At 59.3% G+C, this 27399-nt stretch overlaps 1 protein-coding gene across 3 annotated transcripts; it reads left to right on the top strand.

Moving 5' to 3' along the window:
- The first annotated feature begins 3229 nt into the window (after nucleotides 1-3229).
- On the top strand, nucleotides 3230-27152 carry ARHGEF2 (Rho/Rac guanine nucleotide exchange factor 2). 3 transcript variants are annotated; one of them, XM_058042751.1, is made up of 22 exons: nucleotides 3230-3293; nucleotides 12653-12803; nucleotides 15444-15511; nucleotides 15614-15677; nucleotides 16246-16375; nucleotides 17273-17382; nucleotides 17463-17609; nucleotides 18214-18464; nucleotides 18612-18737; nucleotides 19430-19547; nucleotides 20234-20491; nucleotides 21368-21444; nucleotides 21528-21697; nucleotides 21870-21937; nucleotides 22862-23050; nucleotides 23830-23961; nucleotides 24074-24138; nucleotides 24248-24289; nucleotides 24413-24463; nucleotides 25062-25469; nucleotides 26470-26656; nucleotides 26745-27152. In XM_058042751.1, the coding sequence occupies exons 1-22, from the start codon at nucleotides 3276-3278 to the stop codon at nucleotides 26819-26821; spliced, it is 2907 nt and encodes a 968-aa protein (XP_057898734.1). In that variant the 5' UTR covers nucleotides 3230-3275; the 3' UTR covers nucleotides 26822-27152. The 3 variants fall into 3 exon arrangements, with proteins under 3 accessions (XP_057898734.1, XP_057898733.1, XP_057898732.1); XM_058042750.1 differs by lacking the exon at nucleotides 3230-3293 and adding an exon at nucleotides 8242-8259; XM_058042749.1 differs by lacking the exon at nucleotides 3230-3293 and having other exon boundaries at nucleotides 12561-12803; nucleotides 15617-15677.
- Nucleotides 27153-27399: the final 247 nt, after the last annotated feature.

The following is a 27399-nucleotide window of genomic DNA, read 5'->3' as shown; positions in this document are numbered from 1 at the left end:
TGGGATCCATCCCTGCCTCAGCAGGGGCACCCCCAATTCCAGCGGGGTCGGAGGTCTTCCTGCATCCCTGAGCCCCCCAAATCTGGGGATTGGGACCCTCTGTGCATCCCTGCTTTGCTGGGGACACCCCAAATTCCCTGCTCACCCCTCAAGGACCCGCTTTGGGGCCGTGCCCCCCTCAAGGACCCGCTTTGGGGGTGACTGTCCCCGTGTCCCCCCAGCAGGAGCCCCGAGCTGGGTTCCAGCGCGGAGCAGCTGGGGGGGCTCTGTGGGCGCCCCCGGGACCCCCGGAGAGCCCCCCTGGTGCACAGCAGTGACGAGCTGGACTCGCTGCTCTCGCAGGACGACGAGGACGAGGCTGACGTGAGGCGGGCACAGGTGGGACCCTCCTGTCACCCCGGGGCCACCCAGCGGCCACCCGGGCCAGGGGAGGGGACAGGGGACACCAGGGAGGGGAGCACTGGGGGAGAGGCACATCCTGGGGGGCTTTGGTCACATCCTGGGGGGCTTTGGTCACATCCTGGTGGCTTTGGTCACATCCTGGGGGGCTTTGGTCACATCCTGGGGGACTTTGGTCACATCCTGGGGGCTTTGGTCACATCCTGGGGGGCTTTGGTCACATTCTGGGGGCTTTGGTCACATCCTGGTGGCTTTGCTGTCCGTCCTGGGTGGCTTTGGTCACATCCTGGTGGCTTTGGCATGGCCCCAAGTGGTTTTGTCATCGTCCTGAGTGACTTTGCCATCATTTGGGGTGAGCCTGTCACCGCTTTGAGCGGCTTTGCCATCTTCCCGGGTGGCTTTGCCGTGGTCCTGCTGGTTTGTCATTGTCCTGAGACACTCTGTCACCACCTTGAGTGGCTCTGCCACAGTCCTGGTGGCTTTGTCACTCTCCTTGTGCCTTTGCCATTGCCAGAGTGGCTTTGCCATTGTCCTGAGAGACTTTGTCACCCCCTTGAGTGGCTTGGGCATCCTCCTGGTGGCTTTGTTGTCACCCCAAGTGGTTTTGTCACCATCCCGAGTGGCTCTGGCATCATTTGGGGTGAGGCTGTCGCCGCTTTGGGTGGCTTTGCCATCATCCCAGGTGGCTTTGCCATCGTCCTGCTGGTTTGCCATTGCCCAGAGTGATTTTGTCATTGTCCTGCGAGACTTTGTCACCATCTTGAGTGGCTTTGGCGTCGTCCTGGTGGCTTTGTCACTCTCCTTGTGCCTTTGCCACCATCCCGGGTGCCATTGCCCAGAGTGACCTTGCCATTGTCCTGAGACACTTTGTCACCATCTTGAGTGGCTTTGCCATGGTCCTGCTGGTTTGCCATTGCCCAGAGTGACTTTGTCACCTCCTTGAGTGGCTCTGCCGCAGTCCTGGTGCCTTTGTCACTCTCCTGGTGGCTTTGTCACTGTCCCTGTGCCTTTGCCACCACCACGAGTGGCTTTGCCACCGCCCCGAGTGCCCAGGACGCTCCTTGCCCCCGGCAGCCGCTTCCACCTGGGGGACCGCTGTCGGGGAGGGAGGGTGGCAGTGCCACCACTGTCGCTGTCCCCGCCGGCAGGAGGACGCCAGGCGGCTCCCGGCGCCCCGGGCCGGGCCGCGCTGCCGGGGCTGGTCCCGTTTCAAATCCGCGTCCCTCGGTGTCATCGCCAGCGTCCCCGGCCAGGAGGGTGAGTCTGTCCGTCCGTCCGTCCGTCCGTCTGTCCCCCCACGGAGGGACCCTCGCGTCCCCCCCGGCGCTGTCCCTGCTCCGACCTCCCCGCCAACGACCCAGAATCGATGGCGCTGCCGCCGCAGTTAATTAGTTAATTAGCACCCCCTCCATCCCCAGCTCATCGCCACCTTTTAAACTCCTTTTACAATTCCTTTTTAAATTCCTTTTTAAATTCCTTTTTTTCCTTTTCCAGCTGCCGAGATTCCCCCGTTCGCCTCCCAGCAGAGCCTGCTCGGAGGGTGAGTGTCCCCTCGGTGTCCCCTGAGTGTCCCCGCGCTGTCCCCGTCCCCTCCCCGCGCCTGTCACAGCCCATTGCCGTCCTCATTAGGGCTGGCCCGGAGCCCCGCGGGGACAGGCACGGCCTTGGGGACAGGGATGGGGACGGGGACAGGGATGGGGACACGCTGCCCTGCCAAAAATGGGGTTCTACCCCCTCCAAAAGTGGCTCTGAAGGTGATTTGTCCCCACCCGAGGGCATCTTGTCCCCTCCTTCGAGGGTGATTTATATCCCAGGGTGGCTTGTCCCCACCCAAATGGGGATTTGTCACCCCTAAATGGGGATTTGTCCCATCCAAAGGGGATCTGTCCCCCTCAATGGGGATCTGCCCCCCCAAAAAGGGGATTTGTCCCCCCAAAATGAGAATTTGTCCCCCTCAAAGGGGATTTGTCACCCTCAATTGGGATTTGTCCCCTCAAAGGGGATTTGTCCCCCCCAAAATGGGAATTGTCACCTCGAAATGGGAATTTGTCCCCCTCAAAGGGGATTTGTCCCCCTTAATTGGGAATTGTCCCCCCAAATGTGGATTTATCCCCCCCCAAATGTGGATTTATCCCCCCAAACGGGAATTTATCCTCTCCAAGGATGTTTTGTCCCCTTCCAAGCGTGCCTTTTGTCCCCTCCGGGGGGTGATTTGTCCCCTCCAGGAGCTCTTTGTCCCCTCCGAGGATGTCCCCGAGCAGCCAGGACGCCCCTCCCCGCTCCCCAAATCGGGGGGACAGAGTGGCACGGGGGGACCCCCGGGAGGGGACAGGGGGGGACAGAGGGGACACGGAGGGGACACGGAGGGGACAGAGAGGACACGCAGGAGGCAGAGGGGACACGGAGGGGACACGGAGGGGGCAGAGGGGACACGGAGGGGACACAGAGGGGGCAGAGGGGGCAGAGGGGACACGGAGGGGACACGGAGGGGACACGGAGGGGACAGAGGGGACAGAGGGGACACGGAGGGGACACAGAGGGGGCAGAGGGGGCAGAGGGGACACGGAGGGGACACAGAGGGGACAGGGGGGACAGGGAGGGGACAGAGGGGACACGGAGGGGACAGAGGGGACACGCAGGAGGCAGAGGGGACACGGAGGGGGCTCTGCCTGGCCCTGCTGGCGGCGGGGAGGGGACACACGCTCGCTCCTCCCCGTTGTGGCGGGGACAGAGCCGGGATTGTCCGGCGGGCTCGCCCATCGCCATCCTCCTCCTCCCGCAGCACCGGGAGCCGCGAGCGGCTGGCGGGGGAGGCGGGGACCCCCCCGGGCCGGGAAGGGACCCCCCTGGACAGGACCCTCAGCTTCATCCGCAGGATGACCGGCAAGACAAAGGTAACGGGGAGCGGGGGGGGGAAAAACAACCGGGGGAGAAAACAACAACGGGGCGGGAGCGGCGCGGCGGGACAACGGAACAACGGGAAACGGGGAGAGCGGGACAACGGGAGAGCGGGAAAGCGGGATAACGGGAGAGCGGGAGAGCGGGAGAACGGGAGAACAGGATACCGGGATAACAGGATACCGGGAGAACGGGATACCGGGATAACAGGATACCGGGAGAACGGGAAAACGGGAAAACGGGAGACCGGGAAAATGGCAAAACGGCAGAACGGGATGGGTTCAAGGATGCTCCGCCGTGCCTCAGTTTCCCCTCTCCCGCCCGGCTCCGTCGCCCGCTGTTTGCCAGGTTTTTGGGACCTAAAAGATCCCAAAGAAAGGAAAGCGCGGGATGCGCTCGGGGAAGGGATCCCCGGCGCTCATTCCCGCCGCCATCCCTTCCTCGGGAACGTTTTCCTCCTCCTCCTCCTCCTCCTTCCCCTCCCGTGCCTCAGTTTCCCCTCTGCCGCCCCTTCCTGAGGCGCTTTGGCGCCTCGGGGCACGGGGGGGACCCCCCTCGATTCCCCCCTCAGGGAGGGAAACTGAGGCACGAGGGGACCCCCCCCCTCAATTCCCCCCTCAGGGAGGGAAACTGAGGCACGAAGCCGGCCCTGGCTTTGTCCCCGGTTTTGGGGGGGTCAAACGCCGCTCGCCCCCCTCCCCCGGGCGGCCCCGATTTGCCGCCAAGCGGAGCCGTTAATCCCCGGCCTCCTCCTCCTCCTCCTCCTCCTCCTCCTCCTCCTCCCCCCGCCGGATCAGCCGCCAGCTGTTCGCATCTGGGGGGGCCCCGCGCGTCCCCCCCCGCGCCCAAACCCCGCCCGGGATCCGGAACCTCCCGGGGAGCGGCTCCGGCCCCGTCCCGGCAGCGCAGCGGGGCCGGAACCCGGCCCTCCTCCCGGTGTTTATTGCGATTATTGCATTGTTGTAGGGGAAAAGGCGCCCGGGGGTCGGGGTGGGCTTCGGGCTCCGTTTTGGGCTGGGGAGGGGGTCGGTCCTGGCTGGAAAAGCGGGGCTTGGATGAAATATTCTTCCCGAAACGGCTGTTTTGGGGAAAAAAAAAAAAAAAAAAAAAAAAGAAGAAAAAACCCCCAATAATAACAACAATAATAAATATAAAATAATAATATAAAGTAATAATAATAGCAATAGTAATAGTAATGATATAAAGTAATAATAACAGTAATTATAGTGATGATAATGATGATGATAATGATGATAATAATATTAATAACAATAAAATAAAATAGAAATAATAGTAATAATAATATTAAATAATGATAATAGTAATAGTGATAGTAATAGTAATAGTAATAATATAATAAAATAATAACCTAAAGTAATAATAGTAATAATAGTAATAGTAGTGATGATAATGATGATAATATTAATATTAATATTAATAATAATAATATTAATAGTAACATTAGCATTAACATTAATATTAAAATAATAATAGTAATAATATTAATATTAATATTAATAATAATAATAATAATAATATTAATAATAATAATAATAATAATAATAATAATAATAATAATAATAATAATAATAATAATAATCCCATGGGGGTCTCCTCTGGGGGGCTCCAACCCCCAGATCCGGTACCGGGGATTCCCCACGGGAGGTTCTGTCGATGTTGGGGTGACTCTGGGGGTCCCTATGACCGGACCCCCCCATTTCCCTTCCCACACCGGGTCCCTCCCGGAGCACCCCGGGCTTTCCCCGCTGCTTTTCGGCCGTTCCGGGAGGAGGAGGAGGAGGAGCAGCCGCGTTCCGGGGGTACCGGGAGCAAACGGGGACCTGGGCATGGGGAACGGGGGTGCAAGGGGCGCTCTGGGCGCGTCCTCCCCCTGCTCCGAGCATCCCCCGAGGGTTTGATCCCGCTCTGGTGACCAGGAGTTCATTAAAACCCGCGGTTTAATTAAAACCCGGCCTCGGCAGGCCCGGGAATGAGCCAGGAGAGAGGCCCAGGAACTGCCGGGGATCTGCCCCATCCTGGCCTCGGCACCGGGGGGGGTTTTCCTTGATTTTAGGAATGTTTTTATGGATCCCAGGGGTGTTTTGAATCCCAGGGACCTTTTCCTGAATCCCAGGAATATTTTCCTGGATCCCAGTGATATTTTTCCTGGATCCCAGGGGTGTTTTCAATCCCAGGGATGTTTTCCTGGATCCCAGTGATATTTTTACTGGATCCCAGGGGTGTTTTGAATCCCAGGGATGTTTTCCTGGATCCCAGGGATCTTGTCTTGAATCCCAGGAATATTTTCCTGAATTCCAGGGGTGTTTTGAGTCCCAGGAATATTTCCCTGGATCCCAAGGACGTTTTCCTGAATCTCCGGGATGTTTCCCTGGATCCCAGGGGTGTTTTGAATCCCAGGGATCTTTTCCTATATCCCAGGAATATTTTCCTGGATCCTAGGGATATCCTCCTGAATCCCAGAGATGTTTTCCTGAATCCCAGGAATATTTTCCTGGATCCCAGTGATATTTTTACTGGATCCCAGGGGTGTTTTGAATCCCAGGGATCTTTTCCTATATCCCAGGAATATTTTCCTGGATCCTAGGGATATTCTCCTGAATCCCAGAGATGTTTTCCTGGATCCCAGGAATATTTTCTTGGATCCCAGGGATGTTTTCATGGATCCCAGGGATTTTTCCTTGATCCCAGGGATATTTTACTGGGCCCAAAGGATATTCTCCTGGATCCCAGGGGTATTTTCCTGAATCGCAGGGCTGTTTTCCTGAATCCCATGAATGTTTCCCTGGATCCCAGGAATATTCTCCTGGATCCCAGGGACATTTTCCTGTATCTCAGGGATGTTTTCCTGGATGTTTCCCTGGATCCCAGGGATTTTTCCCCAGGAATGCCCATCCCAATGCATCCTGCCCCTCTCCCAGGGGATTTTTGGTGCCATTCCCGTTCCACAGCCGCTGTTTTTCCCCAGGGAAACTGAGGCAGCCAGGAGTGGTGACACCTCTGGTTGGCACCGCTGGATTTTTCTGGTTATTCATTAATCCCAGCCCTGCCGGTCCCCTCGGTGTCCCCTCGGTGCCGCCAGGCCGGGAAATTTGGGATAAATTCCATTTAACTCCTTTGCATCCCAGACCTGCGGGGTTTGGCTTTGTCCTGGCGCTCCCCAAGTGACATTTGGGGACTTGGGGATCCCAAAAAACCCACAGCTGGCATCAGGAGCGTTATCTCGGATTGATGCCGTAAATCCTGGCTTATCTCGGCGGAGTTAATGTTCACCCGGCGACGCCAGCCCGGCTCCCGCTGCCAGGGCCTCTCCCAAGCCGCTGTTTTATGGGGGAAAAGCGACATTTCCCCCAAAATAACACTTTTATCCCAGATTTCCACCCCCAGGGAAGCGGCAGCGCCGTGGAGGGGCTCTCCCGGGAGGGATTTGCTGCAGCTGGGAGATAAGAGATAAGAGATAAGAGCCCCAAAAATTGAAGGAGAGCAGGGCAGGGATTTGTGTCACCCCAAAACCGGAGCTTTGGGGCGCGCAGGGCCCTTTGGGATGGGCGGAATTCACAAATGGGATTTGCAGCTTCCTCTCGGGATGGGAAGGGGGTGTTCCCAAAGGTCGGGGCTTTCCAGGGAGCGTGGCAGGGGGGAAACTGAGGCACGGAGAGGAAGGGCTGGACCTGGGGCCACATCCGGGCGGCAGGGGCCGGAGCAGGGGGGGACCCGAGGGGCGGCCCCGGGGCATGAAGGGGGTGGTCCGGGGGGTTCTGGGGTCTGATAACGAGGGGAATGCAGGGATTGATCCCCAGGGATGCTGAGGACAGTCCAGGATGAGCCTGGGGACCAATCCCTCAGGATGCTGGGACACAGATTCCTGTGGTTGCTGGGATTCAGATCCCTCGGGATGTTGGAACACAGATCCCTTGAGATACTGGATTACAGATCCCTTGGGATGCTGGAGCACAGATCCCTCGGGACGTTTGATTACAAATCCCTCGGGATGTTGGATTCAGTTGGGATGCAGGAATTCAGATCCCTTGGGATGTTTGGTTACAAATCCCTTGGGATGTTGGATTCAGATCCTCCGGGATGTTTGATTCCAAATCCCTCGGGATTTCGGATTCAGATCCCTGGGGATTTCGGATTCAGATCCCCGGGGATGTTGGATTCAGATCCCTGGGGATGTTGGATTCAGATCCTCCGGGATGTTTGATTCCAAATCCCTCGGGATTTCAGATTCAGATCCCTGGGGATGTTGGATTCAGATCCCTCAGGATTTCGGATTCAGATCCCTGGGGATGTTGGATTCAGATCCTCCGGGATGTTTGATTCCAAATCCCTCGGGATTTCAGATTCAGATCCCTGGGGATGTTGGATTCAGATCCCTCAGGATTTCGGATTCAGATCCCTGGGGATGTTGGATTCAGATCCCTCAGGATTTCGGATTCAGATCTCTTGGGATTTCGGATTCAGATCCCCGGGGATGTTTGATTCCAAATTCCTCAGGATTTCAGATTCAGATCCCCGGGGATGTTGGATTCTGACCCCCGGGACGTTGCGGTTCCGTGCCCCGAGCTGGGCTGAGTCCCGGCTCCGTTCCCTCGGGAGCCGGTCCCGGCGGGGGGCGCGGTGCCGGTGCCGGTCCCGGTGCCGGTGCCGGATCCCGAGGGGAGGCTCCGGGGCGCCGATCCCGGCCGGATCCCGGGAATCCCGGCTGGATCCCGGCCGGATCCCGGGACCCCGCTGGAACAAAGGCCCCGCGGGCAGCACGAGGCCGGGGGGCGGCGCCACCCGCCCCCGGGAGGGCGGGACCGGCGGGGACCGGGCAGGGCCCGGGAGCACCGGGAGGGGACCGGGCAGGAGCCGGGGGAGCACCGGGAGGGGGCCGGGAGCGCTCCCTGGATTATGTCCCGGATCGAGTCGCTGTCGCGAGTCAGGAGCGATCGCGCCAAGGTGGGTCCCGGCAGCGCGGCCCCCCCCGAGCGGGGTCACCCCGCTTTCCCACCCCGTTTTAGGGTGGGGGGCTCTTCCCTCCCTGCTCCTGTTTGGGGGGGGGGGGTCCCCTCATCCCTCACCCAAACTTGGGGGGCTCTGCCACGTCCCAGGCGGCCGCGGGGATTTTTTTGGGGTGATTTTGGGGTGATTTGGGGTTTTTTGGGGAGGCTTTTGGGGTTTTTTTGGGGAGGTTTTTGGGGTTTTTTTTGGGGAGGTTTTAGGGGTGATGCTCGGGGTGTGTGTTGTGGGGGTTCCGCACCTCGGGGGTCCCGATGGAAATGGGGAGGGGTCCCAGCTGCTCCCCATTGTGCATCGGGGGGTGCTGCCTGCTGCAAGGACCCCCCCCCCCCAGCCCGCAGCTTCGGGGACCCCCCACGTGTCCCCCAAACTTCTCCGCCGCCCCAAACTCGGCCCCGACTCTTCCTCATCCTCCTTTCCGCCCGAGCCCCGGGTGACGCGGGGATGAGGATGAGGATGAGGAAGAGGAAGTCGCCTTCCCCTCCTGCTTGGCGGGGGGGGGGAAGCAATTTTCAGGACCCCCACCCCGATTTCTTGTTTCCCATGGAAACAAAGCCCGGCAGGGAGGGGGGTTCGGGGTGGGGAAACTGAGGCACGGCAGCGCGGCCGCCGCTCCGACCCCCGTGACCGGGGGGGTGCGGGGGGGGGACCGGGCATGTGGCAATGCCGGCGTGGCGAAACCGGGCGGGGGGGGGGCCCAAAGGGCTTTGTGTGCCCGGAGCGGGCATTTTTGGGGGGGTTCGATGCTCTGTGCCCCCCCCACACACCTCAGTTTACCCCAAAATTTGGATTTTTTGGTGACCTCCCCTCCGCCCTGAGCGCTGTTGGATGCTCTGAGTTGTTCAGGCAGCAAATGGGGGGGAATTTGGGGGTGCCCCCACCCCGGAAAGGGTTTTGGGGGGGGGTTTAGGGTGGTTTTGTGGAAGAGGGAAGTGGTTGTTGGTCCCTGGTTTTTTTTATTATTATTATTTATTATTATTTTTTTCGGGGTTTTTTTCGGTTTAAAAAGTTTCGTCCGAGACGTTTTGGCCACACCCAGAGCCGGGGGGAATCGGGGGTGCCCCCCCCGGGGACAAAACGACCCCAAAAAGCAGCGGGACCCCCCCCAGTCCCCACTGGGAGGGGAAATTTGGGGACCCCCCCCCCGCGGTTTTTTGGGGATCCCCACCTGCATTTTGGGGGGGAGGGGTCCCAGATCTCCCCTAAATCCGGGGGGGTCCAATCTGGAGGGGGAAAATTTGGGGGTTCAGGGGGTCTGGGGGGGTCACCGCGTGGTTTATTTGGGGAGGGGGATCTGCTGAGATCCCCCCGTGTTTCCCACCCGGACCCAGCGGGGTCTTTGTTGCCTCGGCCGTGGCTTTGTTCGGCGCGGGGGCTGTCCCCAAAAACGGGGGGGATGTCCCCAAAAACGGGGGGAATGTCCCCAAAAACGGGGGGGGAATGTCCCCAAAAACGGGGGGGGAATGTCCCCAAAACGGGGGGGATGTCCCCAAAAAAAGGGGAGGAGACCGTCCTCAAAAATGAGGAATTTACCCCCCAAAAGGAGAAGCTCGACCTCCTCTGTTTTGGGGTTCGTCTCCGTCCAATCCCGCTGGGTTTCGGGGTGCGGGCTCCCCCATCCCAGCCGGTTTTAGGGGGGGGGTCTGCGAGCGCCCCAAAGCTCCCCCCGAGCTCCGCGCGGAGTTTTTGGGGCCGGAACAGGAACCCGAAAAGCGCCGGTTTTATTTAAAGCACCGAAACTTCCTCCGCCCCCAGCTCGGGGGGGGTTCGGCAGCGCGGGGACCCCAAAATTCCCCGCTCGGAGCAGCCGCGTGTCCCCGCAGCGCGGTTCCTGCAGGTTTTGGGGTTCGGGGGGGCTTTTTTGGTTTTTTTTTTTTAATTTTATTTTTTGGGGTGCAACCTCTTCCCCTTCCCACCCCCGGGGTTTTTAGGAGGGTGGTCCGAGACCCCCCAAATTTACAGGAGGGGGGATGCGGGATCTCTAAATGCTCCCAGGGTGATTTTGGGGGTTTTTTTGGGTTGTGATCCCCAATTTTTCCTGAATTTTTCCTGAGGGTTTCGGGTTCGGGGGGGGTCCCGGGGCGGGCAGGAAGCGGCGGCGGCGGCTCCCGCCTTTGTCTGGCGCGGTTCGGTTTCCTCCTCTGGCCGGGGGGGCCCGAAATGGGGAGGAAAACACGGAAATGGGTGAGGAGAAAAGCGGGGAAAGAGGGGGGGAAAGTCGGGGGGAAAAAGAAGAAAAACGGTAAAAAATAAAATAAAAATAGAGAGGTAAAAAAGTGGCGGGGAAATAGAGGAGAAAAAAGGAAAATAAGATTTAAAAAGGGAGAAATTAACAGGGGGAAAGATGGGGAAATCAGCTAGAAAGAAAAATGCTGTAAAAAGGGGGATATAGAGATAAAAAAAAGGAAAAAAACGGTAAAAAAAGGGGGAAGGTGGGGGAAAAGGAATGATAAAAAAAAGGAAAGAAAATCGGGGTGGAAAAGGAAAGAAAAGCAGAAAGAAAAGCAGAAAGATAAAGGAAAGAAAGTGAAGGGAAGGAAAGGAAAGGAAAAAAAAGGGGGGAAAGGGTGAAAAGAATAAAGGGAAAGGAAAGGAAAAAAGAAAAAAAAAAGAAAGGCAAGCAAATAAAGGGAAGAGGGGAACAAAAATATAAAGAAAAAAGAAAAGAAAAGAACAAAAAGAGGGAGGAAAAGCGAAGCAAAGCAAACAAAACCGGCGGAGCAGAGGCAGAAATCAAAGGCGGACAAACAGGCGGGCGGGAACAATCGCGCTCGGGGCGGATGTCGCGGCCGGAGCCTCGCGGGGGTCCGGGATGTGCTGCTGCTCCTGCGCCCCGTTCCCGGCCGAGGGGGAGCCGGAGGGACCCCGCAGGGTGAGACCCCCCCGGGACCCCCGCCCGGGCTGGGGGACACGGGGGGACACGGGGGGTCCCGGCTGCGGGGTCTCATTGGGGGTCACTGCTGAGCTGAGGGGTCCCAGAGGTGCCCGTGGGGTCCCAAAGGTGTCCATGGGGTCTCTGTCCCAATCTGGGGGGTCCCAGAGGTGCCTGTAGGGTCCCAGAGGTGCCTGAGGGGGTCTCTGTCCCAATCTGGGGGGTCCCAAAGGTGCCCGTGGGGTCCCAGAGGTGTCCATGGGGTCCCACTCCTATCCGTGGGGTCCCTCTCCTGCCCCATGGAGTCCCATGGCTGATCTGAGGGGTCCCAAAGGTGCCCAAGGGGTCCCAAAGGTGCCCAAGGGGTCCCAAAGATGCCCATGGGGTCCCCCTCCTGATTCCTGGGGTCCCAAAGGTGCCCTTGGGGTCCCTGTCCCAATCCAAGGGGTCCCAAAGGTGCCCAAGGGGTCCCAAAGGTGCCCGTGGGGTCCCTCTCCTGATTCCTGGGGTCCCAAAGGTGCCTGTGGGGTCCCCTGTTCTAATCTGAGGGGTCCCAAAGGTGCCCATGGGGTCCCAGAGGTGCCCATGGGGTCCCAAAGGTGCCCAAGGGGTCCCACTCCTGCCCATGGGGTCCCCCCTGTTCTCTCCCCCTCCAGCCCCCCCCGGGGGTCCCTCAGCCCCCTCCCCACCCTCAGACTGGGGGTCAGCAGCAGGGACAGACCCGGGACCCCCATTCGGGATGGGGGAGCAGGGCCGGGGGGGTCCCGAGGCGCTTTTGGGGGGGGGGGGGGGGCTGCCGGTTGGCACCCGCCGGTGCCAGGCACGGCCGGGGCCGCGGGGGTGCCCAAGGGTGGGGGGGGCACAAAGGCCTCTCTGTGCCCGTGGGGGGGGCACGGGGGGGGGTCCGAGGCTGTAAAAAGGGGGGGGTGGCACCGACTCGCTCCCCTTTTCCATACGGGGAAAAAAACCCCAAATGGACCCCCCCAAACCCCAAAACCCCAAAACCCCAAAACCACCCCGCTGTGGGGCTGGGGGGGGGTTCAGCTGCTCCCCCACTTTTCTTTGGGGGGTGCCGGGCTATAAATAGATAGCGGGGGGCGCCACAGGGGCAGCGTCACCCCCGGCTGCGCCCCCGCAGCCCGTCCCCATTGGGGCTGGCACCGGGGGGGGGGCGGGATGGCGGCACCGGCAGAGCCTCCGGTTACCGTGGAAACGGCGAAACCGGCGATGCAGGCGAGCGGCGGCGAGCGGCGGCAGCGGGCCGGGCTCTCCCCGTGCTCCGGCGAAGCCCCGGGCGGCACCACCGGGGAGCGGCGGGCGGCCATGAGCCGTGTGCCCCGGGCACCGGGAGCGGCACCGGGAGCGGCACCGGGAGCGGCACCGGGAGCGGCACCGGGAGCGGCACCGGGAGGGCGGCCCCGCTGCCGCAGCCCCGTCAGGCGCCCGGTGCCGCTGTCGCAGGGCAAGGACAAGGAGAGGATGAAGGAGGGCAAGGAGAAGGACGCCCGCTACACCAACGGGCACCTCTTCACCACCATCTCCGTGTCGGGCATGACCATGTGCTTCGCCTGCAACAAGAGCATCACGGCCAAGGAAGCGCTCGTGTGCCCCAGTGAGTGCCCGGGGGTATGGCAGGGAGGGAAATGCCAGCTGGAGGGGCCCAGAAGGGGCTGCCAGGGGGGAAATGCCAGCTGGAGGTGCCCAAAAATGGATGCCAGGGGGGAAATGCCAGCTGGAGGGGCCCAAGAGGGGCTGCCAGGGGGGAAATGCCAGCTGGAGGTGCCCAAAAGGGGTTGCCAAGGGGGAAATGCCAGCTGGAGGTGCCCAAAAGGGGCTGCCAGGGGGGAAATGCCAGCTGGAGGTGCCCAAAAGGGGCTGCCAGGGGGGAAATGCCAGCTGGAGGGGACCAAAAATGGATGCCAGGGGGGAAATGCCAGCTGGAGGTGCCCAAAAGGGGTTGCCAGGGGGGAAATGCCAGCTGGAGGGGTTCAAAAGGGGCTGCCAGGGGGGATTTGCCAAGGGAGATTTGCAGGAGGGGATGTGGCAGGGGAGGGTTGGCATGGTGGCATGGCTGGGGTGGCTTTGGCAGGGTGGATTTGGTGGGGTGGCATTGCTGGGGTGGCATTGCCGGGGTGGATTTGCTGGGGTGGCTTTGGCGGGGTGGCATTGCTGGGGTGGCATTGCTGGGGTGGATTTGCCGGGGTGGATTTGGTGGGGTGGCATCGCCGGGGTGGCATTGCTGCAGTGGCATTGCCAGGGTGGATTTGATGGGGCGGCTTTGCCAGGGCAAAATTGTCACAAGTGGCTTTGCCAGGGCAGAATTTCTGGGGTGGCATTGCCACGGTGGCTTTGCCAGGGTGAATTTGCCGGGGTGGCTTTGCCAGGCTGGCATTGCTGGGGTGGCTTTGCCAGGGCAGAATCGCTGGGGTGGCATTGCCACAGTGGCTCTGCTGCAATGGCTTTTTCAGGGTGGCATTGCCAGGGTGGCATTGCCATGGTGGCTTTGCCAGGGTGGATTTGCCAGGGTTGATCTGATGGGGTGGCTTTGCCAGGTTGGCTTTTTCCAGGGCAGAATTGCCACGGTGGCTTTACTGCAGTGGCATTGCCAGGGTGGCATTTCCAGAGTGGAGTTGCCAGGGTGGCATTTCCAGAGTGGCATTGCCGGGGTAGCTTTGCCGCAGTGATTTTTTTGGGGACGGCACTTCTGGGGTATCTTTTCCATCACAGCTTTGCCAGGGTGGCATTGCCAAGGCAGAATTACCAGGGTGGCTTTGCCAGGGTGGATTTGGTGGGGTGGCTTTTGCACGTTGGCTTTGCCAGGGCAGAAATGCCAGGGTGGCTTTGCCAGGATGAAATTTCCGGGGTGGCTTTGCTGCAGTGGCTTTGCCAGGCTGGAATTGCTGGAATGGATTTGCCAGGGTGGAATTGCCAGGATGGATTTTCTGGGCTGGAATTGCCAGGATGGATTTTCTGGAGTGGCTTTCTTGTGGTGGCTTTGCCAGGGTGGCATCTCTGTGCTGGCATGCCCAGGGTGGCATTGCCGCAGTGTGGAGTTGCCAGGGTGGCTTTTCCTGGGGTGGCTTTGCCGCAGTGGTTTTTTTTTCCTCAGGAGGCTTTTTTTGGGATGACTTTTTTTGGGGTGGCTTTGCTGGGGCGGAATTGCTGGGGTGGCTTTGCCAGATTGGATTTGCCGCAGTGCCTTGGCCAGGGCGGCGTTTTTGGGATGATTTCATTCGGGGTGGCTTTGGCAGCGTGGCATTTTTGGGGTGGCTTTGCCAGGATGACTATGCCATGGTGGCATTTTTGGGGTGACATTTTTGGGGTGGCTTTGCCAGGTTGACTATGCCATGGTGGCATTTTTGGGGTGGCTTTTTCAGGTTGACTGTGCCATGGTGGCATTTTTGGGGTGACATTTTTGGGGTGGCTTTGCCAGGTTGACTGTGCTGTGGTGGCTTCTTTTGGGGTGGCTTTTTTGGGGTGGCTTTGCTAGGATGACTCTGCCATGGTGGCTTTTTTTGGGGTGGCTTTTTTGGGGTGGCTTTGCCAGGATGACGTTTTTGGGGTGGCTTTTTTGATGTGGCCTCACCAGAATGACTGTGCCAAGGTGGCATTTTTGGGGTGGCTTTGCCAGGTTGACTGTGCCGTGGTGGCTTTTTTTGGGGTGGCTTTTTTGGGGTGGCTTTGCCAGGATGACTCTGCCAAGGTGGCATTTTTGGGATGGCTTTTTGAGGGTGGCCTCGCCAGGGTGGTTGTGCCATGGTGGATTTTTTGGGGGTGGCTTTTTTGAGGTGTCTTCACCAGGACAACTGTGCCACGGTGGCTTTTTTGCTGTGGCCTCACCAGGATAGCTGTGTCAAGGTGGCTTTTTTGGGACATCGTTTTCGGGGTGGCCTTGCCATGGTGGCTTTTCCAAGATGCCATTTCTGGGGTGGCTTTGCCGCATGGGCACCGCAGTGCCCGTTCCCAGAGCCCCATTCCTGCCCGGTTTGCTGCCTGGAGCAGGAGATGCTTTCTCCATGTCTCCATTTCTCCACCCTGGCACATCCCAGCTCCCTGGCGCTGGTGGCCCCGCTCTGGCACGGTGCCCTCAGGCCGGGGCAGCTGCTCCGTGGCAGCTGCAGCTCCGTGCGCTCCTCACCCACCCTCATTCCCACCACATCTGCTGCCGTCGCTCTGCCCTGCCGGCAGCCGGGGGAGGAGGGGTGCCAGGAGGGTCCCCGTGGCCTCTTTGTCACCTCTCGGTGTCCCCCAGCCTGCAACGTCACCATCCACAACCGCTGCAAGGACACGCTGCCCAACTGCACCAAGGTGAAGCAGAAGGTGAGCGCGGGGGAGCCGTGGGGAGGAGGGGACACGGGGGAGGTGGCACTGGGGACACGCGAGGACAGTGACGAGGACAGTGACGCTTCCGCTCCCCCGCAGCAGCAGAAGGCGGCGCTGCTGAAGAACAGCTCAGCGCTGCAGTCGGTGTCCCTGCGCAACAAGAGTGAGTGGGGGGAGCTCTCCTTTCCTTTCCTTTCCTTTCCTTTCCCCTTTCCCCTTTCCCCTTTCCCCTTTCCCCTTTCCCCTTTCCCCTTTCCCCTTTCCCCTTTCCCCTTTCCCCTTTCCCCTTTTCCCCTTTTTCCCCTTTTCCCCTTTTCCCCTTTTCCCCTTTTCCCCTTTTCCCCTTTTCCCCTTTTCCCCTTTCCCCTTCTCCCCTTCTCCCCTTCTCCCCTTCTCCTCTTTCCTCTCCCTTTTCCTTCTCATTTTCCCCTTTTCCTTTCCTTTTCCCTTTTCCCTTTTTCCTTTCCCCTTTCCTTCTCCTTTTCTTTTTCCCATTTCCTTCTCCTTTTCTTTTTCCCCTTTTCCTTTCCCCTTTCCTCTTTCCCCTTTCCTTTTTTCCCCCTTTTTCTTTCCCCTTTCCTCTTTCCCCTTTCCTTTTTTCCCCCTTTTTCTTTCCCCTTTCCTCTTTCCCCTTTCCTTTTTTCCCCCTTTTTCCCTTTTCCCTCCCCTGCCCCGTGTCCCTGCCCACCCCGGGGGGTGACAGGGGTGTCCCAGCACTGTCCCCTCCCCAGATGCCATCCGGGAGCGCCCCAACTCTGCCATCTACCCCTCGGAGAGTTTCCGCCAGACGCTGCTGGGGCCGCGCCGCGGCCGCCCCTCGCTGTCCCTGTCCAAGAGCGTCTCCACCACCAACATCTCGGGGTAAGGACGGGTGGCAGGGGGGTCTGGGGGTGTCCCCAGTGTCCCCAACGTGTCCCAACCCCTCTCCAGGACGTTCAACGATGACACTTTTTGGGGGGGCGGAATTGCTGGGGTGGCTTTGCCAGATTGGATTTGCCGCAGTGGCTTTGCCATGGTGGCTTTTATGGGATGGATTTTTGGGATGGCCTTGCCAGGATGACTGTGCCATGGTGGCTTTTTTGGGGTGGCTTTTTTGGGGTGGCCTTGCCAGGACAACTCTGCCATGGTGGCTTTTTTGGGATGGATTTTTGGGATGGCCTTGCCAGGACAACTCTGCCATGGTGGCTTTTTGGGGCGACTTTTTTGGGGTGGCATTTTTGGGGTGGCCTTACCATAGTGACTGTGCCATTGTGGCTTTTTTGGGGTGGCTTTTTTTGGATGGCCTTGCCAGGACAACTCTGCCATGGTGGCTTTTTTGGGGTGGCTTTTTTTGGGGTGGCCTTGCCAGGACAACTCTGCCATGGTGGCTTTTTTGGGGTGGCTTTTTTTGGGGTGGCCTTGCCAGGACAACTCTGCCATGGTGGATTTTTTGGGATGGGATGGGATGGGATGGCTTTTTTGGGATGACTTTTTGGGGTGGCCTTAGCAGGGTGACTGTGCCATCGTGGCTTTTTTGGGGTGGCTTTTTTGGGATGGCTTTTTTAGGATGGGTTTTTGGGGTGGCTTTTTTGGGGTGGATTTTTGGGGTGGCTTTTCTGGGGTGGCTTTTTTGGGATAGGTTTTTGGGATGGCTTTTTTGGGGTGGCTTTTTTGGGATGGCTTTTTTAGGATGGGTTTTTGGGGTGGCTTTTTTGGGGATGGCTTTTTTGGGGTGGCTTTTCCCCGTCATGCCCCCATCATGTCCCACCCCCTCTCCAGGAATTTCAACGATGACTCTCCCCTGGGCATCCGGCGGATCCTGTCCCAGTCCACGGATTCCCTCAACATGCGCAACCGGACGCTCTCGGTGGAGTCGTTGATCGACGAAGGTGGGGACAGCGCTGGGGACAGCGTGAGGGCACGGGGGAGGGACACGGGGCCTCCATGTCCCCCCTGATGTCACCTGCAGGCCCTGACGTCATCCTGAGCCAGCTGCTGAGCGATCTGGAGGCGGATGGGAAGGAGTTTGAGGCGGATTCCTGGAGCCTGGCGGTGGATAACAGCTTCCTGCAGCAGCACCGCATGGACGTCATGAAGCGGCAGGATGTCATCTACGGTGAGGGGACAGAGGGACGGGGACACGGGGACAGGGGTGGGACACGGGCGTGGGGAATGTGAGCACGGGAAAGGGATACAGGGGTGGGGATGCAGAGAGGGGGACACGGGGACCGGGGACAAAGGAAGAGGTTGGAGGAGCAGGAATGGGGACAAAGGGACAGGACAGAGGGTGAAGGGACAAAGGGACAGGACTGAGGGTATGGGGACAGGGACAGCACCCTGGGGACAGGGAGGCGGGAATGGGGACACAGGGCTAGGCTGGGTGGCTGTCCCTGGGGTCCTGCTCCCTCTGTGCTGCTGTTGGGGTGCTGTCCCTGTCCCTGGGGTGCTGTCCTTGTCCCCAGGGGTGGATCCTTGTCCCCGGGGCTGTGTTCCTGTCCCTGGGGTACTGTTGCTGTCCCCAAGGGTTCTGTCCCTGTCCCCGAGGGTTCTGTCCCCATGGTGTGTCCCTGTCCCTGGGGCTGTGTCCCTGTCCCCATGGCTGTGTCCCTGTCCCCATGGCCGTGTCCCTGTCCCCATGGCTGTGTCCCTGTCCCCATGGCTGTGTCCCTGTCCCCATGGCTGTGTCCCTGTGCCCTGGTGACCCCGCCGTGCCCCCGCAGAGCTGATGCAGACGGAGCTGCACCACGTGCGGACGCTGAAGATCATGGGCGCCCTGTTCCGCAGGGCCATGCTGGAGGAGCTGCAGCTGGACCCCGGCACCGTCCAGCGCATCTTCCCCTGCCTGGACGAGCTCAGCCACATCCACGAGCGCTTCCTGGCCCAGCTCCTGGAGCGGCGCCGGGAGTCGCTGGCCCAGGACAGCAACAAGAACTTCGTCATCGACCGCCTCGGTGACATCCTCGTCACCCAGGTGGGCGGAAAATGGGGATTTGGGGGGTGGGATGCAGGGAGATGAGGGTTTGGGGCGCTGGGAGGCGGTGAATGGGTTAGAGGGGTGCTTTGGGGATGGTGGAGGGGACGCTCTCGCTGATGTCCCCTCTTTGTTCCCGCTGCCAAGTTCTCGGGCCCCAGCGCGGAGCAGCTGCGCAAAGCCTACGCCGAGTTCTGCAGCAAGCACACCAAGGCGCTCAAGGAGTACAAGGACCTGCTGGCCCGGGACAAACGCTTCCAGCAGTTCATCAGGGTGGGCTCCCTGGGGACCCCCGGGCTGGGGAGTGGGGTCTGCATCTTCTGGGGGACCCCCGGGATGGGGAGCAGGGTCTGCATCTCCCCAGGATTGGAGCTGGGGTCTGCATCCTCTGGGTGGCCCCTGGGCTGGGGAGCAGGGTCTGCATCCTCTGGGGAATCCCCGGGATGGGGAGCAGGGTCTGCATCCCCCCAGGATAGGGTTTGGGGTCTCCGTCCTCTGGGGAACCCCCGGGATGGGTATCAGGGTCTGCAACCCCCCAGGACAGGGTTTGGGGTCTCTGTCCTCTGGGGGACCCCCGGGATGGGGAGCAGGGTCTGCGTCCCCCTGGGATGGGAGTTGGGATCTCCATCCTCTGGAGAACCTCTGGGATGGGGATAGGGGTTTTCATCCTCTGGGAGACCCCTGGGCTGGAGTCTGGGGTCTCCATCCTCTGGAGGACCCCTGGGGTGGGGATTGGGGTCTCCATCCCCCAGCACCTTCCAGTGGAAAACCCTTCTCCCAACTCCTTGCCTCAGTTTCCCCGACTCATGTCCTTCCCTCCCTGAGCTCCGGGGGTCTCTGCTCTGCGGGGATGGGGGGTCCCTGCTGGTGGGGGTCTTTGCTGATGGGGGGTCTCTGCTTTCGGGGGTCTTTGCTGATGGGGGGTCTCTGCTTTCGGGGGTCCCTGCTGACGCTGTGCCCCCCAGCGGGTGACGCGCTCCCCTCTGCTGCGCCGCCACGGCGTCCCCGAGTGCATCCTGCTGGTGACGCAGCGCATCACCAAGTACCCGGTGCTCATCGAGCGCATCCTCAAGAATTCCAAAGGTACCTGGGAGGGGCTGGGACCCACCTGGGGCTGGAATTCCATGATGTCAGGAGACCCAGGACATCCCTCTGGCTGTCCTGAGCAGGCCAGACCCTGCCAGGGGACTCAGAGACCCTGGCACAGAGCCCAAAATGCCCCTGTGGGTTTGATTATGACCCGTGGAGCAAATCACCAACCTTGCATGAAGATCTGTAAGCCACAACTGTTTAGGTAGAATATTAGTGAAGTTCTCATGGGGTGAAAAAGCAGATTTTAGGGGTTTTGGTATGGGGGTTCAAGAGGCAAGATGGAGGGAACTGGGCGTGTCCAGCCTTTCTCCTTCTTCTTCTTCTTGGCCTCCACCTTCTGCTGTGATGGTGGCACTTACAGATTGGTTTAGAGTAGAAGCTCCCTAACATAGGTGATAGGTATTGGGAAGTAATTATAAATATTGTACACAAAGTTTTCAGTATAAAGATAACACCACTCAGAGTGCCTGGACTGTCTTGCTGAGGTGACCTCGGCAGGGCAGGAGAAAATTTTTCATAGACAAGATAAAGATATAGATTCTCTCTTGAGACCGAGAAACGAGGAGCCCTGACTCCTCCTTCAAGCACCAAGCTGGGAACAGAGACTTTGGAACTTTTCTCGGGGTGGCTCTGAGCAGCCAAAGATCCCAACACCATCTTCCCTCCCCTTCTGGCAGACAACGAGGGCGACTGCGCGGACCTGTCGCGGGCGCTGCGCCTGGTGAAGGAGCTGCTGTCGGCCGTGGACGAGGAGGTGCACGCCTGGGAGCTCCGCGGGCGCCTCTGGGACGTGTTCCGGCGCGTGGATCCCCGCGCCAAGGTGCCGCTGTGCTGGGACAGCCGGCCCGGCGCCTTCGGCAGGGACGAGCTGCTCCGCAGGAAGCTGGTGCACAGCGGGGGCATGCTCTGGAAAACGGCGGCCGGGCGCTTCAAAGGTGGGAGAATTTGGGGGGAAAAATGGGACCGGGGGATGTGCGGGGAATGGGCATGCGCGTGGAGGAGGATGATGGCGGAGCTGCTCTCGCCATGGCTGGATTTGGGGTCAGCCCTGGGATTTGCAGGGTGAACCCTCCCACTCACCCCAACTCTTCCCTGTGGAATTTTTCCTCACTCGGGGCCACCAAATGTGGGAATGTTCCTCACTCGGGGTCGCTAATTGTGGTGTTCAGAGGGGTCCCAGGACGAAGGAAGGGATGAGAATCTTGGCTCCATGTTTCAGAACCCTATTCTTATAGTATGGCTTTAATATATCCTTTTGTTTTAATATAATGTATATTATATTAAAGCGTATTGTTATATATTATATTAAACAAAATCTATTATATTATATATTATATATTATATATTATATATTATATATTATATATTATATATTATATATTATATATTATATATTATATATTATATAAAAACATTATATTATATTATATTATATTATATTATATTATATTATATTATATTATATTATATTAATTATATTATATTATATTATATTATATTATATTATATATCAAAAGGATATATTAAAACGATACTAAAAGAGCAGAAAAAAAGGATTTAATCAGAAAGGATTAGAAAGGAATGGAATTATGATAAAATCTTGTGGCTCTCAGAGAGTCTGCCATGGCTGGACTGTGATTAACCATTAATTAGAAACAACCACATGAGACCAATCACAGATGCACCTGTTGCATCCCACAGCAGCAGATAACCATTGTTTACATTTCGTTCCTGAGGCCCCTCAGCTTCTCAGGAGAAAAAAAATCCTAGCAAGAAGATTTTTCATAAAATCTGTCTGTGACCCATCCCAGATGTCCTGGTGCTGCTGATGACGGACGTGCTGGTGTTCCTGCAAGAGAAGGACCAGAAATACACCTTCCCCATGCTGGTGAGCCGCCCCCTCCTCACCCCGACCCTCACTGGGCTCTCCGGAGCACCATTCCCCGCTCCCAACGTTCCCCAACCCCTCAGGACAAGCCTGCTGTCATCTCCCTGCAAAACCTGATCGTGAGGGACATCGCCAACCAGGAGAAGGGCATGTTCCTGATCAGCGCGGCGCCGCCCGAGATGTACGAGGTGCACGCGGCCTCGCGGGACGACCGCAACCACTGGATGAAGGTCATCCAGCAGGCCGTCAGCCTGTGAGTGTCCCCTGGGGACTGCCCCGGGATGTCTGGGAGCCGCCGGGGGTCCCACGGGTGCAGGGTGGGTGGTGGTGGGTGTGGGGTGTGGAGGAAAAAAGGGGGTGGGTGTGGGGTGATGGGGTTGGGGGGTTCTGGTTCTGATCCCCCCTCCCCATCCCGGCTCTCCCAGCTGTCCAAGCCGTCAGGATTTTCCCCTGATTGAGACGGAGACTGAGGCGTCCTTGAGGAAGCTGAAAGGTGGGGGCTCATCCCTGTTTGTTCATCCCATCCCTTCCCGTCCATCTCATTGACCCCATCCCATTGATCCTGTCCCATGGATCCCATTCCATCCCATTGATCCCATTGATCCCCTCCCATTAATCCCATCCCATCCTACTGATCCCATCCCATCCTATCCCATCCCATTGATCACATCTCATTGATCCCATTGATCCCACCCTATCCCATCCCATCAATCCCACTGATCCCATTGATACCAAGCCATCCCACTGATCCCACCCCATCCCATTGATCCCACCCCATCCCATCCCATGGATCCCATCCCATCTCATTGATCGCATCCCATTGATCCCATTGATCCCCTCCCATTAATCCCATCCCATCCCATCCCATCCCATTGATCCCATCCCATTGATCCCATCCCATCAATCTCATCCCATCCTATTAATCCTGTCCCATTGATCCCATTAATCCCATCCCATCCCATCCCATTGATCCCATCCCATCCCATCCATCCCATCCCATCCCATCCCATCCCATCCCATCCCATCCCATCCCATCCCATCCCATCCCATCCCATCCCATCCCATCAATCCCATCCCATCCCATCCCACTCCACTGATCCCATCAATCCCATCCCATCCCATCCCATCCCACTCCATTGATCCCATCAATCCCATCCCATCCCATCCCATCCCATCCCATCCCATCCCATCAATCCCATCCCATCCCATCCCACTCCATTGATCCCATCAATCCCATCCCATCAATCCCATCCCATCCCATCCCATCCCATCCCATCCCATCCCATCCCATCAATCCCATCCCATCAATCCCATCCCATCCCATCCCATCCCACTCCATTGATCCCATCAATCCCATCCCACGGCTCCCGCCCCGATTAACCCCCCGCTGACCCCAATCCCCTCTTCCCCCGCGCAGAGCGGATGGAGCAGCAGGACCGGCAGATCGCGGCGCTGCTGGAGGACAAGGTTGGCATCTTTGCCGACATGCTGGCGCTGGGCAGCGGCTGCTCCGAGCCCCCCGCGGCCCCCCGGGGCACCCCCTTCCCTGGGGACCCCGCCCGGGGCCCCCGCGGGGACGTTCTGCTGCACGACGCCATCCGGGAAGGTAGGCGGCGTTCTGGAACCTTCTTTGAGTCGTTTTAATACGTTTTTGGACATTTATAAGGTGTTTAAAATAGCTTAGTTACTTTTGGAGGCATAAAAAGTAATAGAGTAGGGGTTTTTCCCCCTTTTTCCCCATTTCCCCCTTTTCCCGGCTTTGTTCTCTTCCCATTCCCATCTTTCTCCTCATTGTCACCTGTTCCCTCTTGCCCTATTCCTCCTTTTTTCCCCCTTTTCCCCCACTCCCTTCTTTTCCCCCTTTCCCCTGCTTTGTCCCCTTCCCCCCTTTCTTCTCATTGCCCCCAATTCCCCCTTTTTTTCCCCTTTTTCCCCCCTTTTCCCCCCTTTCCCCTTTTTTGTTGTAGTGTCGGAAATAAAAACATTAAATAATAAATAAAAGGCGAAATATTAAACAGAGAAAATTGAGTTAGGTGTTAGACTAACAGGTGTTTTTGTTTTCGGTAAAACACTTTATAAAAGTGGTTTGTTTCTTTGTTTACTCCTTTTTCTGGTTAATTGCTTTGGAGGGACTTTTTGGGTTTTGTCTAATTAGCTGGTTTTAAGATTAAGGTGCAATTCTTTAGGTTTATGAGGTGGCTTTTTTCACCTAATCAGAGAGAAACTTCCAGGCTTCTTTCCTTTTGAAGAGGACAAAAAATCATTTTGTCACTCCCTCAACGAAAAGCAGCTCTGGGATGGGGTGGGAAGGACAAGTGTGGGATGGAAACTTCTGGATGCTCCAGGATGGGGAAACTGAGGCAGGGCTCTGCCTTTCCCCCACAGTGGAGTGCCTGAAGGAGATTTTCACGGGATGCAGCCGGGACCGGGACCAGAACCAGAACCAGAACCAGAACCAGAACCAGAACCAGAACAACCCCCCTGAGGCCGAGAGCTGCCCCAGCCCCAGCGCCAGCAGTAAGGGGGGGACACGGGGAGGGGTTCCTGGGTTGGGGGGACACGGGGAGGGGTTCCTGGGTTGGGGAGACCCCCGGGACCCCCTTGGGGCTCACCCAACCCTCCCCTGCAGACGGTGACTCCGGCAGCATCAACGGCTCCTTGGAATTCCGGGCGGATCCGGACGCTGGGCAGCGGGTGAGTTGGGGAGGGGGTGCAAGGGGGCACGGTTGGGGGGCACAGGGGGACATTTGGGGACCCCCAGCCCACACTGGGACCCTCGGTGTCACCCCACTCTCTTCCACAGGACGGGAATGGGAACCAGGTCCCGCCGAGGGGATCGCAGGAGGTGAGCAAAGGGTTTTGGGGTGTTGGGGTTTTGGGGTGGTGCTCGCCCCATGGTGCCTCAGTGGGTCCCCCCGATGTGGCACTCGGGGTCACCTCCCCTCTCCCCAAATCCTGTCCCCTGCAGGAGATCAACCAGCGCCTGGTGAACCTGTACGGGCTCCTGCTGCGGCTGCAGGTGGGACAGGGGGACACGAGGGGGGACAGGGGGGAACCCCTGCCCAGATCCATCCTGCTCCCACATCCATCCTGCTCCCACATCCATCCTGCTCCCACATCCACGCCCTGTCCTCTTTCTCCCCCTTTGTCCCCCTCCTATTCCAATCCTTTTCCTCATTGCCCCCTGTTTCCTATTACCCCTTTTCCCCCTTTTTTCCCCCTTTTCCCCCATTTCCCCCCTTTTTCCCCTTTGCTCTCTTTTGTCCCCTTCCCATTCCCCTCTTCTCATTGCCCCCTGTTCCCTCTTACCCTATTCTCCCTTTTATTCCCCCTTTTTCCCCATTCTCCCCTTTTCCCCCTCATTTCCCCCATTTTTTCCCCTTTCCCCCCCTTTTTTTCTCCCTTTTTTTCTCCCTTTCCCCCCTCTTTTTTCCCCCTCCTTTTTTCTCCCTTTTTTTCTCCCTTCTTTCCCCTTTTTATCCCCCTCCTTTTTTCCCCTTTCCCCCCCATTTTTCCCCCTTTTTCCCCCTTCTTTTTCCCCTTTTTTTCCCCCCATTTTCCTGCCCCTTTTTCCCCCTTTTCCCCCATCCTTTCCCCTGACCTCTCCGTGCCCCCAGGTGCACCTGACGCACCAGGAGGTGCTGCTGGAGCTGCAGCTGCCGGAGGGGCTGCAGCGGCCGCGGCCCCGCCGGGGCTCTCAGCCGGCCGTGCCGGTGACGGTAACGGGGGCGGCGGAACCGGGCGCCGGGGCGGAGCTGGCGCTGCTGCAGCGGCAGCACGGGCTGGTGCAGGAGGAGCTGAGCCGCTGCCGCCAGCTGTGCCAGGAGCGGGCGCAGGAGGCGGCGGCGCTCGAGTCGCGCCTGCGGGACAGCGAACGGGAGCGCTCCCGGTTGGAACGGGAGCTGCAGGAGGCGCGGGGGGCACCGGCGGCGGCGGCGGCGCCGCGGGGACGGAGGGCGGCGGAGCCTCGGCGGAGGAGCCTCCCGGCGGGGGATGCGCTGTACCTGAGCTTCACCCCGCCGCAGGTGAGCGCGGGGGCACCGGGGGCACTGAGGGCACCGGAGGGACTGGGGGCACCGGGGGCACTGAGGGCACCGGAGGGACTGGGGGCACTGGGGGCACCGAGAGCACTGGAGGGATCGAAGGCACCGGGGGCACTGAGGGCACCGGAGGGACTGGGGGCACCGGAGGCACCGAGGGCACCGGAGGGACTGGGGGCACTGAGGGCACCAGAGGGATCGAGGGCACCGGAGGGACTGGGGGCACTGAGGGCACCGGAGGGATCGCGGGCACTGGGGGCACCGAGGGCACTGAGGGCACCGGAGGGACTGGGGGCACCGGGGGCACTGAGGGACTGGGGGAACAGGAGGGATTGCGGGTATCGGGGGTACCGCAGGGATTGAGGGCACCGGGGGGACCAGGGGCACCAGAGGGAGTGAGGGCACTGAGGGCATCAGACGGACTGGGGGCACCAGAGGGAGTGGGAGCATCGAGGGCACCGAGGGCGCTGGAGGGACCGAGGGCGCCAGAGGGAGTGAGGGCACTGAGGGCATCAGACGGACTGGGGGCACCGGAGGGAGTGGGAGCATCGAGGGCACTGTAGGGTCCGGGGGCACCAGGGGCACTGGAGGGAGTGGGGACACCGGGGGCACTGAAGGCACCGGGGGCACTGAGGGCACTGAGGGACCGAGGGCACCGGGCACACTGGAGGGAGCGGGGACACCAAGGGCATCGAGGGCACCAGAGGGACTGGAGGGACCGGGGGGACCGGAGGGAGCAGGGGACACCGAGGACACCAGAGGGAGTGGGGGCACTGAGGACACCAGAGGGACCGGGGGCACCGAGGGCACCGGAGGCACCGGAGGGACCGGGGGCACCGAGGGCACCAAGGACACCAGAGGGACCGGGGGCACCGGGGATGGGCAGAGCCCGGGGGGTCTCTGTGAGTTCTGTCCGGCCGCACCCCCCCCGCATGAGGGGGGCTCTGGGTGAACCCCCCGCTCCGTTCCCCCCTTCCCCCCCCAGCTGAGCCTCGCCAGCCCCCCCGCCGCCGTCCCGTTCCACGGCCCCGCCTTCCCCGGCTCCCGGGACGAGCTGGAATTCCGCGGCACCGACCCCGAGCGGCTGCGGGAGGGCGAGGACACCCTGGACGTGCTCCTGGAGGACGAGGGGGGCTTGGGGGGTCGCCGCTCCCCCCCCGCCAGCCCCCGAGGTGGGTCCCTGTTTTTTTTTTGGGGGGGGGGGGTAAATCCCACCTCGGTGTCCCCGTTTTATTTTGTTAACCCGGAGTTTTTCCGTAGATTTCCTGAGGATGCAGGATATTCCCGAGGAGGTGGAGAACAGCCAGGAGCTGAAGGAGGGCGACGGGGACAGTTAGGGACCCCCGCAGCCCCCCCAGCACCCCACGATTCCCCCCCAGGACGCGCCGGGGGCTGGATGCAGCTGTGGGGAGCCTTGGGAAAAGCGGGATGGGGACGCTGCTATTCCCACGGGAGCCTTATGGGAATTTTGGGGGGCGGGGGGGGGGTCCTGTCGCCCCCTCCCCTACTCCAACCCGGGGGGGACAGGGGTGACAGCGTGTCCCTCCTCTTCCCGCTGGGATTTATTTATTTATTTGGATGTTTTGGGGTGCGGGAGGCGGGGGGGGCACGGACACCTCCCGTTCCTGGGTCAGCGGTGACAGTGACCCCCCCCCCGGTATCGGGGGGCTGCCCGAGGGTGGGGCGGGGAGGGACGGGGTCCCCGAGGATTAACTGTAAAAACAAAGGATAAAAGAAATGAAAAAATATTAAAACATAAAAATTTGGAAAATGGTGAAAATGGAGAGTTTGGAGCTAAAATGAAGAGGGGGGGCTGGGGGCTCAGTTGGTGGGGGGGGGGGCTCAGCCGGGGGGTCTGGGCCGGGTTTGGGGCGCACCCGTAGGGCGGGGCCGTTCCCGGGGCGGTGCCGAACCC

Source organism: Melospiza georgiana, chromosome 33 (genome assembly GCF_028018845.1).
Source record: "Melospiza georgiana isolate bMelGeo1 chromosome 33, bMelGeo1.pri, whole genome shotgun sequence".
Taxonomy (NCBI): Eukaryota; Metazoa; Chordata; class Aves; order Passeriformes; family Passerellidae; genus Melospiza; species Melospiza georgiana.
This window is presented reverse-complemented; position numbering and strand designations above follow the sequence as displayed.

Excerpts from the sequence above, each read along its gene's own strand:
- ARHGEF2 (XM_058042751.1), top strand. Across the intron at positions 18,738-19,429 it reads GCTTCCAGCAGTTCATCAGG|CGGGTGACGCGCTCCCCTCT; the intron begins GTGGGCTCCCTG and ends TGTGCCCCCCAG. Across the intron at positions 21,698-21,869 it reads ATCCAGCAGGCCGTCAGCCT|CTGTCCAAGCCGTCAGGATT; the intron begins GTGAGTGTCCCC and ends CGGCTCTCCCAG.